At 39.3% G+C, this 12,414-nt stretch overlaps 2 protein-coding genes across 2 annotated transcripts in view; one reads left to right on the top strand and one right to left on the bottom strand.

Moving 5' to 3' along the window:
- Positions 1–228: 228 nt before the first annotated feature.
- Positions 229–3,501, bottom strand: calr3b (calreticulin 3b). The gene is made up of 9 exons (XM_080906869.1): positions 3,342–3,501; positions 2,858–2,959; positions 2,335–2,538; positions 2,150–2,244; positions 1,832–2,041; positions 1,623–1,736; positions 1,372–1,515; positions 1,193–1,285; positions 229–1,058 (listed from the first exon to the last, which is right to left on the bottom strand). The coding sequence occupies exons 1-9, from the start codon at positions 3,436–3,438 to the stop codon at positions 837–839; spliced, it is 1,281 nt and encodes a 426-aa protein (XP_080762995.1). The 5' UTR covers positions 3,439–3,501; the 3' UTR covers positions 229–836.
- A 473-nt stretch (positions 3,502–3,974) lies between these two features.
- LOC308413071 (dynein axonemal heavy chain 8-like) overlaps positions 3,975–12,414 on the top strand; it is a 44,525-nt gene continuing 36,085 nt past the window's right edge. The window contains 3 exon segments of the mRNA XM_080907858.1: positions 3,975–4,070; positions 5,367–5,478; positions 5,579–5,713. Of these exon segments, the coding sequence (XP_080763984.1) occupies positions 5,437–5,478; positions 5,579–5,713 (177 nt within the window). The 5' untranslated portion in view covers positions 3,975–4,070; positions 5,367–5,436.

Raw genomic sequence — 12,414 nt, 5'->3', positions numbered from 1 at the left:
ATAATCTTTTAATAAAAACTTTGGTATCAATAACATTCTGTCCCATAAAAATAAGACACACACAGGGGCTCACCACCGGTTTGTCCAGACTTTCAAAATATGATGCAGGTCCCATCAATTCATTCCTAATCAATTAATTCAATTCAGAGTGTGGGGACAAAAGAAAAAGACAGTGCTGCATACATAACCAAAAGAAGTCATCATAGTATTGATTTGTCTCTTCACATATTTTCTTTTTTTTTTTTTTATGGTCACAACTTTTGGTTTATGCTTTGTATGTTCTGTTTCAGAGTTAACGTTGAAATCTGAGCGGCTGATGTTCTTAATTTAATATAATTACTACATTTTCAGCTCTTTCAAACACCCTAAAAGAAAAAAAGAGAGAGAAAAAAAAAGAGGGTATTTGCAAAAAAGTAGACATGCAGACCACAGACTGCATAGATTAATCTTATATACAGTCTGTGGTCTAGTTTAAGAGAATCTTAAAAAAAAAAAATCTAGCAAACAGCAGGTGACGGTTTATAGTTATTATCTGTTATTACAAAATAAAGAATGTACTTTGAGTGGAAAACCTTAGAATTAATCCAGCAGTTCAGGGTTAAGATCAAAATGAAAGACCCCAAGTATGTTACAAACCATTTGCCCCCCACCCCCTTCCAATCTACTGCAAATCACCCTTTAGCTGGGTTGTGTCCAAATCTCAGGGAAAGGATGCACAGCAGCCACAATACCCCTGGGAAATATAGGACAGTTCCTGAGGGAGCACACCCACCCCCAAAAAAGGGAAAAAAATAAAATAAAAAAAAAAAACAAAGAAATTCTATGCCAACAACCCTTCAAAGCTCATCTTTAAGCTTTCCTTCTTCTTCATCTGTTTCTGAAAGTGCCTCGTCTGTGTCTTCTTTCGTTTCTTCTTCTTCTTCTTCCTCCTCCTCCTCCTCTTCTTCTTCTTCTTCATCTTCATCATCAGCAGCTTCAGTGTCCTGCTCTTTGTTCTTCTCCTCCTCCTCTTTTCGTTTCAGGTCATCTTGCTCCTGTTTCATTTTTCTCTCTGGCTCCTGTAAGGAATCACAAACAACAACAACAACAACAACAAAAAATCAAGTCTTTTAATCACAGCAGTAGTTCATAGGGGCAGACTTTGTGCTTTGCATGAACAACAAGTTATGAGTTAAAAAGAATAAGGCCAGACCTTTGTCACACCCCATGTCTCCTTTCCAATCTCTTCTGCCTCTTTCACGTCATCTGTAATCAGGAAGTTGTCAAAGATTGTACCAGATTTCACCTGAGGAGGAAGGGGGAAAAACCAAAACTGTTAGACTGTAGCTCAACTGCCGCTACCACATACCTTAAAGATGAACCGTGTCTCACCTGCCAAAGATCAAGACCCAAAACACCAATGTTGTCAAACTTGTAGATGTTCGAGTCTGGGCTGTATTCAGGATTGTCAATTTCAGGATGCACCCAGGCTCCTTTGTAGTTGGGGTTATCAATCTGCTTGGGCTTCCATTCTCCCTGAAATACAGGAAGTTAAAAAGGGTTATCAGTAATGCAATTTAAAAGCATTTTAAGTATTTTATATATTAATATTAAAGTATTTTGGTGATCAATTTCTAGCCTACTTTGTACTCTGGGTTGGGGATCATGGGTGGCTCCCACTCTCCGTCCATATCCTCATCCCAGTCTTCAGGCTTTTTAGCATCAGGATCTGGAATATTCTCGGGCTTGTCCCAGTCCTAGAGAAAAACACAAAATACTGAGGTTAAAATACACAACTATTTGCACAGAGCAAAGTAAGAGGTGGTAGAATGACTGTACTGAGTTTACTCACCTCAGGCTTTGCGTCACTAGGATCATCAATCTTGGCACGGTCATCCCAATCCTCTGGCTTCTTGGCTTCAGGGTCCTTAATTTTCTTAGGAGGCAGAAAGTCCCAATCATCCTCCAGACTCCCAGATTCCACCTTCTCATTATCGATTTTTACTTCATAGGTTTGATCTGGATTCAGGATTAGTGTGTACAGGTGGGTCAGCTCATCATCCTAGAAAGAAAAAGCAAAACAAAAAAAAGAAGCAGGGTTTAGACTAAAGCCTTTGGTGCAGAAGCAGGTTTCCATTTAAAAATATGGACTTCAAAACACAAGAATTACCTTGCATTTAATCTCTTTCTTAATGAGATTATTCTTGCCTTTGTAATTAAAAATTACATGAACTTTCTTGGTGCTGTAGCCACAAATGTCAGGGCCTAGGGGAAAGGAATAAAATTAATTATTACACGTATCAAATCCAGTGACAGCTGGAAGCACTGTAAATCACACAGGTCATTATTACTTACCAAACATAATGTAGTAAGAGGATTCTCCATGCATTTCAGTCTGCTCCAAGTCCGCAGGAAAGACCTTCACGTAGCCACCACCACAGTCGATTTTCTGCTCATGCTTGACTGTAAACTGGATGACCAAAGGCTTACCCTCATTGCTGAAAGAATCAAAACGGGCAGAGGCCGCATAGAAACGTGCATCCTGGCTTGTCTGCAGACCTGAAAATGAAAGTATCAAACCAAAACTAAATATATTTTGTTCAGCTTTAAACAAACATAAAGTAGGAACCATAATGGAAATCAGACATGAGGGCACTTTGTAGGAGCTATTCGAGACATTACTACTGCTTATTATGATCAAATGACTCATTTTCACTTCTAGAATAGAAATAATTTTTTTTTTTTTTTTTTTTTTTTTTTAAAACAGGAACACATTAAATGTCAAGTGCCTTGCTGCCACTTGGACAACAGTAAACGCTATTTTGATCAAAAGAAAACTTTGTAATGAAGATTTACATTAGAAAGTCCGAACATGTACCTTTGTCTTTCTCTGCATCGCCATAGAAGTCGCCAGCCGTGAGCTTCCACTCTCCGTAGTCTGACTTGTGCTTGGAGTTCACCCAGCGACTTCTCCATTCATCTGTTCAGAAAACAACCAGTAAGTTTGCTGAGGATTAACACTACCGGGCCAATAGAGCATGGTACGTCATGAAAATCGTCTCACAATTTCCCAGTAATTGTAGATGCGACGACAAATTGTCAATGTCGAAATTTAGTTTCACTAACTGCAACTTGGACGACGATTATTAACTGATATCGATATTACGTCTGCTCCCTTCGACCTTAATGAATGTTGCCAATTATCAATGGACTTTTGATTATTTAACGGGGAAAGGTGATATTTTTGAGAGGACTCACAGTCTAGACAACAATTTTTGTGACACAACGATGTCTGAAAGTCAAGCTAACAGGCAGTGAAGTGCTAACCTTGCAAAGTTATAAAAATTCTCTGCACAACTTACCACCATCCAGAAACTCTTCCCGAAAGTAAATCTTCGCATGTACACAGTACACTGCTAATATTACTGCAATTACTCCTAAGACTTGCATTTTCCCCATTTTCAGCTCAACTTTCAGCAGCTCTGCAGGAGCGTCGCCGGGCAGGACAGCAAAAAGACTGTGCAGGAGGAAGAGAGGGGAATATTTTAGAGTTGCTCCAGCGAACAGATGTCTACCCGCTATTGGACAAACAGACGGTGTGGCTGGACCAATCACAGTAGACCACGAAACATATGTCCTGTCCGTAGCCTGGTCCAAGATCAGTTGTTGTTTGAGTTATGTCGGTCGTGTTGGTGCGGGAACCACCCTGTAGAGGGTGGTAATAACAAATAAAGAGTGTAAAGTAATGACTGTCTTGTGAATGTTTATTTATCTGATGTGTTTCAAGAGGACGGTCAGCAATACGACTACAAGAAGTCCCCCCAAACTATGAAAAACGCTTTGAGAATGTGTTTTACGTTTACTGTGAATATTAACATTTATAACGTGTGGTAACGGTTGGGCTCGTGACACCTCGTTTCAACTGTTGCGTTAACAGCAGGTATCAGTAACGGCTCATAACGACTGCAGGACTTGGAAGTGATTTCCACGATTGTAAAACGGGAAACAAAATACTATTTTTTACTTAAAACAAAACTGGCACAAACATGTGCCCAACAGAAAGCTACCATTTCTCGAATGACCATGCTTTGGTAAGGGCAGAATATATATATATATATCAAAGGTTAGAATTATATAAGTAAGATATGACCTCGATAACAAGTCTCCAACTTGTAATAAATAATCCAGTTAGCTCGTTCAGATGGCAGTAAAGCTAAAAGACTAAAGAAAGAAGAACGTTTTATTAATTATATTATCTTCAGTGCCACTTTGATTGAAAAACAGTTCTGTTTTACTGATACAATTTTAATTAATACTTTGCTCAGCCCTAGACCATCACACTACCACCACCAAGTGTGTGTGATTTTCCTTTAATGGTGCTACATTAGTTTTATGTCAGATGTAATGAGACACAAACCTTCAAAAAAAATGTACTATGTATTTTACAAGAGTCTTGTGGCTCTTCAGGATGTTTTTTTTTTTAAATGTTTGTGTCGTTTGTTTGTTTTTTTTGTTTGGTAAATGTGAGACAAGCCTTTGTGTTCTTGTGGTCAGCGGTGGTTTTTTTTTCATTGAAACTCTTCCATAGGTGCCATTTTTGTTCAGTCTCTTTGTTATTATTGACCCTGACCCTGCCTGAAGCAAGTGAGGTCTTGAACTAATTTGCTGTGCCCGCCACTCCTTGAAAGGTTCCCCACTGTTCTAAGTTTTCTCCATTTGTGGATAATGAATCTCACTAAAGTTAAGAAGAAGAAAAAACAACCTTAAAAATGGCTTTGTAACCCATTTCAGACTGACAGATGTCAGTGATATCTTGCTTTTTTTGATATCTTTTAGCCAAATTCACTTTATTCTATTGTATATAGTACTTTACTGTTGTTGTATAGTATGTTATTCTAGGTTATCTTATCCTATTCTGTTGTGTTTTTCTTAACTTATACTGCTCTTAAACTTAAACGTACTCTCTGTTGTAACCAAAAAGTTTCCCACGTGTGGGACTAAAAATGGTTTATCTTATCTTATCTTATCTTATCTTATCTTATCTTATCTCATCTTTGTCAGACAGATTCTTAAATGGAAATGATTCAAATGGTCTGACAGTAAGCAGGCCTGGGAGGAACTAGTGAAATTGATCTAAGCTTTCCACAAAATGAAGTTTGGATAGCTTTTTCTATTAATAAATTATAAAATAATTTAAAAACTGCTTTGTATATTTACACGGGTTATCTTTGTCTAATATTAAAAATCTTTGATGGCCTGAAACATGAAAATGTGACAAATATGCAAAAAAAAAAAGAGGAAGAGGCAAATACTTTTTCACTGTGTTCTACTTTGGAGTTAGTTAGTTATTGATTTTCATAACATTTCATTAATTTTTTTTTCTCCAGGCAGAATAAGTTGAAGAGTCACTGAGTTTTTCAAACATCAAGGAGGCGAGTCCTCCTGCCAAACAATACGATGGAAGAAGTTAGCCAAAATACAAACGAGGCTGGATGTCAGGTAAATTGATAATGGGTTTAATGAAACCTTACTGACATCAACCACTTTTGTTGTCAGAGCAGTTACAATTACTACAATTAACATCTATTGTATTTCTCAGGCCAAATATAAGGAGGCAAGAGAAGAGCGAAAAAAGCTCCTCACCCCTGCACACAAGTATATCATTGACATCTTGGCTGAGAGACTGGCCCTATCGCCAACAGATGTAGAGGAGTTTATTTTAGATTCGTCTTCTGTGAGTTTTTCCCATATACTTTGACAAAGTATGTTCAAAATTCTATCCGGATATACTTTTATTGCACTGGCAGTGTATTTAGGATGATTGATATACTGAAAAAAGAAGCCACTGTCAATCACTTTTCTGATGATATTGCATGGCAGCAATCAGAGATTACTTTTCTGTGTTTATAATTCCATCAATTTTGATCCCGACACCACTGACTGTATGCCCAAATAATAGCAAAGCCTGCACCGTGTTTTACAGGTTGTGGACACTCACCGTTGTACCGCTCTCCTGATTGCCGTAGATACTAACAACAGTTTTAATCATTTCATATTTATCATTCATCACTCTGTAAAACCTATTGCCACTGATTTTCAGAGCAGTTTTTGTGTAATTTTGCGTACCTTAGCCTTTTCTTCCCTGTTTCCTTTAATTAAGAATAGCTTCTTGACAGCCATCCTTCTACTGATCCCATTTCTGTTGAGGCTTCAGTGAAAAATAGATAGATTAACTGAAGGACCAAGTTTTCAGTTAATAGTTCACTGAGAATCAAATAGGTGGTGCAAAAAAATATTGTATCCTTGTCAAACCTTGTCCAATAATTATGTGTTTTTGGACAGGCTGATAATAACAAAACATACAATTTTAAATCGGTTCTTTATGTCGTCTGTTGGGGGAAAACTCTGTAAAAAACCCAGGAGAAATAAAGACACAATGAGACAAAGTTACTTTCTTTATCAAACGTGTACACGGGTGAGCTGCTAAGAACAACTCACAACGTGTACAGAGGCTGGGCACTTTTTATAGGAAAGACAGTGAGAACAGGATAAGAAAAATACAAAACAGATAAAATAAACAACTCCATATGTGGCGCTAGTCTCGTCAGCAGAGAGCTGGGAGAAAGCTGTGAGAGATAAAACAATCTAAAACAATATGTCCCAAAACAGTATGTCTTTGCTGAGAAAGTCTAAAAAGATAATTCTAAACTAATCTAACCATAGACAAAAGGGCATGCTTGCACATTTAAAAGAAGGTAAAGAAACATAGAATCATTTTTCCTGTAACATTCCCTCCTGTTTTAACTTATTTTAAATGTATACAACAATTGTCTGTGAAGGTTATTTATTAAGTATCTTAAGCAATTTTTTAATTTTCAAAATGTCAGCATAGCAGAAATGGAAATCATTTGGTCTAAAGAATAAAACAAAATAAAATAATAAAAAGAACAAAGAAAATCATAGTAAATGAAAATCATAGTAAATGAAAATCATAGTAAATGAAATAACAAGTGGAATAAACAAGAAAAAATAATAAAACTAAACTACAAAAAATAAAAGGATGAAAACCTTATGTTTAAAATGATGAAAACCTTATATTGTACCTGCATAAACTACTAATGTGTTAATCAGTGCATGATCACTTGACAAGTCATTTTTAATCACCACGTCATTCATTAGCAGTTATTACAAGTTCTCCTCTAACAGAATTGCAACGGGATGCTGTTCTTCTTGAGGCACGGCAACATAAGCAGTCATTGTAGTTGTTATCTTCTTTGAAATCATTACTCTTAGACATGGCGGTGTAGCTGCTCCAGATGTGTGGTCAGTGACATATTTCTGCAGAATGGTCAAATTCTGCAAAGCTTCATAAATGTCTCCGCTTACAAACTCCTCCTTGTGATGCTGTTAGCAGGTCTAGAGTCAGTCTGTTCTGCAGCACCATCGTTCTGATGGCCTTCTGTTCTCCTGCTAAAGCCGGTCCCAGGGTCTTTGTCAAAGTTGATGCGTCGTAGCAGAGCATATCGGTTGATCTCCACATGATCCCGCACCTCGGCAGCTCCAATGCCGGGGATCAAGCTCTGTAAGAATTTCACTCCTCCTCAGATGCGAAACTCTGGTTCCTTTACTGCTTGGTGCCGTCCGTGCACATCCTGTCTGGTACTGAGTCTTTGTTTGTAGTGGCATCCGGTAGATAGGTGAGTAGGCAGCTCCCCCACTGCCCGCGATCCATTGTTCATCACACATACTGGCAGTTGCGCTGCGTTCAGCTTGTTCAGTAGAATTACATCAGGCAGTGGGTCTGAGACTTGGGGCCAGGTCAGTAGGTAGGTCTGTCCGGAACAGTTCACATTTGTGGGTGATGATGACCTCCAGGTTGCTTTTGCTGGGATGCTGTAGTTGGCCTTGGACCAAAGAGTACCGTAGCCTGGATGTGTTGCCAGGCCCAACAGACACCAACTGCGATCTTCAGGTATGCTGTACGGCCACAGGCCAGACGTCTGCGAGGATAGGGGCATATGGGTACATGCATAGCAGTCAGTTTTATTATTCCAGTGAGCTGTAGTGTTCATAAACTGCCACCAAAAGTTAGTGGCGTAGCCATGGGGAAACTTGGTGTACTGTCCTTTGTCATACAGTGTCTGCCTTTTCTTCATATTGCGTGACTTGTTGTCCCTCACGGAAGCAAAGATGAGGAGCCCGGCCATGGTCAGGGCCACTGCAGTTATTAAGAGCCACCACCTCATGACGACGGGACACACCCTCCTGTCGCGAGTAGACCCCCCGGCCAGGAAAGCTGACCCCTCCACCGGGCGAGATCACAACAAGTGGGCAAGCCTGCTGTCAGCTGTGTTTAGATGGCTTCACTTACTCGCCTGCAGTGACTCTGATGGATCCAGGATGGTCGTTCCGCAATTTTGCAAGCGGTCGGTGTAGTGAGGAGGACTTGGTATGGCCCCTCCCACCTGGGTGTGCTCCAGTTTTTCCTTTGGAGCACCTTGATCAGAACCCAGTCACCGGGCTTTAGTCTGCAAGACACTGGAGAAACATCATCAGGTTGTTGATTATGTACAATGATCTCTTTGTTTTCCAATAGCTTAGACATCCATTCTGCTAATGTGTTTTCTCTGATTGCTTTGTCTATTGGTTGACTGGTGATCGGCAGTGGGAACGGCCTGCCATGAATGATTTCAAATGGAGTTAGTTTATGGGAGCCTTGCGTTAAGCGCATCCACATTTTCACTAAACCCAAACATTCAGGCCACGGCCTTCCTGTTTCTGCCATGCATTTCCTGAGCCTTTGTTTTATAATGCTGTTAGTTCTCTCTACAAGGCCTGCGCTCTGAGGGTGATAAGCACAGTGGTGTTTTATGCTGAAACCGAGTGCTTCAGAGACCTTAGTGATGACATCATTTACAAAATGAGTGCCGTTGTCTGATCGTATCAAAGCTGGGATGCCATATGTGGGTATGAAGTGATTGCACAGACACTTTGCTACTGAAATTGCATCTGCCTTTTTCACTGGATAGATTTCCGGCCATTTTGAGAACACGTCTATAACCACTAGGGCGTATTTCGACCCTTGACATTCGCTTAGTTCAATAAAATCCATATGAATTGTGTGAAAAGGATAAGGTGGAGTGGGAAAACGGCCTCTTTTTGGTCGCAGATTTCCCTGAGCATTATATTTTTGACACGTCATGCACGTTCTGACAAATTGTTTTGCTGAAGTTTCAAAATTTACAGTGTAGAAATGAGAGTTGACAATACAGGTCATTCCCCCCGATGACAAATGCGTATAGCCATGAGTCACTAATGCCGCCATCTTGTGGAGAGATTTTGGCAGCACTGGCTTGCCATAACACATCATTAAGTCGTTTGTCAGAACTGCACCGTGTTTTAGCCATTTTGCCTGCTCTGCTGTGCTTGCTGCTTTTTGTTCATTTTTCAACACATCCAGTGGAATCTGATGTGTGTTTACTGCCATCAATGTGATGTTTGTCTTTTGTGCCGCCAGTTTTGCTGCTCTGTCAGCAAAGTTATTGCCTGTAGCAATGAAAGAGGCGTTGTAAGAGGTTGGCATGCTGAACTGGTTTTCCGGTTGGTGTAATCATTCCTCTGGTTTTCCAGATTTTTTGCAAAATGATGCACAGCAGAGAAAACATACTGGCTTGTCTATATAAATGGTTATTTGTTTATCTTTGTGTATTTCACATGCGCAAATCACAGCTGACAGCTCAGCGCTCTGTGCAGAATATGAAGAAGAAAGTGGTTTTGCTTCTATTATTTTACTATCTGTGGTTACTGCGTAACCTACACAATTTCGGCCTGTGCTGTAAGGTCAAATGCTGTTCTCCTAGCTTCCACACTTGCTGATCATAAGGTGGATCTGGGCCTGGAGTTTGTTTAAATCTCAGAATGTTGTGATACTCGGTCGGTTTCTGGAAAGTGGATGTGGCGGGTGTCATTTAGCATGCACTCAGGTGTAATACCAGAAAAGAATGGCATGACTGCTATCTTAAGTTTTGTCAGAGCGTCTCTACCTAGCAAATTTACTGGACACGACGGGTCATATATGCATTTAATAAAGCACCTGCGGCCACTTGCTGTATGTACTAGTTCTAAAGGGGCAGTTAATTGTTGTACAGTTGTGTGGCCTGAAGCTGACTTTACAACTAATTTGTCCTTTGAAAACTGTCAGTTTAAGTGGCTGCCTCAAAACTGTTTTGCATTATTTCTCTGTGGCCTACTCCTACAATCTCGTGTGAAGTGACCTTCCTCTCCACGGTTCTAGCAGGCGTTGTCTCTATGTTATCTGCTGTTTGTGCGTGGCTGTCTGCAGCCTTGGTGTTTGTGACTTTGCTCGCCTCTCTGTTCCTGATAGCCACCTGCGAATTAGTGTTTTAGTCTGTTGTCAACACGTCAGCCTTATTTCTAAGTTACAGAATGCTTCTTCTCCTTTTTTTTTTTTTTTTTGGTTTGGGAGAATAGATGCAACTCTACATTTTCACTTAAGGCATTTTTAGATAATTTCTAGTTCTTCAAACAATTCATGGATCTCACACATTTCAAACTTTCAAGTTAGGGTTGTTTCCCATTTATACAAATATATATATATATTTAACTTTGCATTGCTCACAGCTCATAGCTCACAGCTCTAAACCTAGGCATTTTTCAATCATATGCCTAATCACTATGTGTCACTGTGATTCTCAAGTATTGTCACAAGTTCGTTTAAATTCGTTTCCAAAACCAACAAAATAATCAAACAAAAACAAAAAACATAAACGTGTCAGGACACAAAAGAAAAAAGAAAAATGCTGCCACCCGAACAAGGCAGAAGTCTGCATATGTTGGCTTGTAATAGCATGCAGCTTGTAACATGGTAGACTAATGTGCCTGTGTTAATTCAGCTCCATATTATTGTGTGAAGTTGCACTGGGTTGGGAGTGGTTTTGTGTGTGTCACATTTTTGGTGAGCCAATGGCTGGAATGGGGTTGGACTAATTAGAGGCAAGTGTACTTGATTGCACTGATACACTGGTCTACTTATAGCCCACACTACAAACACTGCTGTGTTGTTTTGTCTCTCTGTGCAGGTATGTAATGTGATGAAATCAGATATGTTTGGGATGGATGGGTTTTGCCCTATGAATTTTATATTAAGTGTGTCGTTTTGTCTCTCTGTGCAGGCCAGGGCCTATTATATGCCACAGCCTAAAGGCAGCAGAGTTGCAGAGGCTTGAGTGACCACTGACTATATGCTTGCAGGGTGGTGGGTCTCCAAGGACAACTTCTAACCCTGTTAAAGGCAACATGTGGAGTGCAACTTGGCTGTGTGGCATAGCTGGCTCTGGCCTTGGGACTGTGTGTTTTTATACAATTCATAAGTGGGACACTGGACTGTTTTATCTTTTATCTCTTGATATATTTTTTGTCAATAAATTATCTTTTAGAATTTTATTGACTGACATCTTTTTGCCCATGACTGAAACGGTTGGTCAGACCTAGAGTCTTTCTTTGGGTGTGTTACAGCAGCTTCTGCTCTAAAAGAAACAAATAAATAAAAAGAAAAGAAAATGTGTAACATGCTCATCAGCTTAGCAGTGTCTACATATTTAATTCAGCTTCTCAATCCTGTAGTTTTAGCTGTTGTCTACAGGGTTTTGCTTATTGGTTGTTATTATAGGTGTGCTCTATATCTCAGCAATGTGTCATTCTAGGATGATAGGTTTCAAGCTGGTCAAGTGCCTCTATGCACTTCATTAGTTTAGTTATTCTCTGTATTGTCTTCATCTCACATGTCATTACACTGAGTTTCAGCAAACCTTAAGCTTGATGCAGACTACTGCTTAACAATTATCCACCTCACATCATAACCGATTAAGGTGCCTCTTCATATTAATATTATGTCATTGTTAATATTATCCTCTTTGTCTTATATAACAGCAATAGCACAATATTTTATCAGTGTGTACCACTATACTACTCCTGAGCCAATTTGTTAGTTAGGATCATCTTATTCAGCAAACAGATAATTTAGAATTCATCCAATCTGCGGTCACATTTGTTCTCTCTGTTGCATGGCGGACCAGGCAGTTCTATTACAATATATTATTTATATTTTATTTTGTATCCATCAAGGGCTTCAGATGACCTGCAGAATCATCCTTTTCCCAGGGTGGAGACAGTTACCTTTTCACACACTGTCCTTGGCTGAACAATGACACAGCCTTAATATACCTTATTTATCTTATTAAAATATTTTCGTGTGAATTATTTGCTTTATATTCATTTTATACATTCTGGGCATGGTCATCATGCCAACTGTGTTTCATTGTTAATATCACTTTACAGGTTGTTATCCTTGCTATTATTAATTTCAAATACTCTAAAGATAATTTCTACTGTAACTTTCCCTTTGTTCATCTTTAT

This window comes from Rhamphochromis sp. 'chilingali', assembly GCF_963969265.1.
Source record: "Rhamphochromis sp. 'chilingali' genome assembly, chromosome: 16".
NCBI classification, from domain to species: domain Eukaryota; kingdom Metazoa; phylum Chordata; class Actinopteri; order Cichliformes; family Cichlidae; genus Rhamphochromis; species Rhamphochromis sp. 'chilingali'.
The sequence above is the reverse complement of the archived record's forward strand: the minus strand, read 5'-3'. Positions and strand labels throughout refer to the sequence as shown.

Coding starts and splice junctions, on each gene's coding strand:
- calr3b (XM_080906869.1), bottom strand. CDS start 3,438: ATGGGGAAAATGCAAGTCTTAGGAGTAATTGCAGTAATATTAGCAGTG. Junction 1,737..1,831: donor CTAGTGACGCAAAGCCTGAG/GTGAGTAAACTC, acceptor GTTTTTCTCTAG/GACTGGGACAAGCCCGAGAA. Junction 1,286..1,371: donor TGGGTCTTGATCTTTGGCAG/GTGAGACACGGT, acceptor CTTCCTCCTCAG/GTGAAATCTGGTACAATCTT.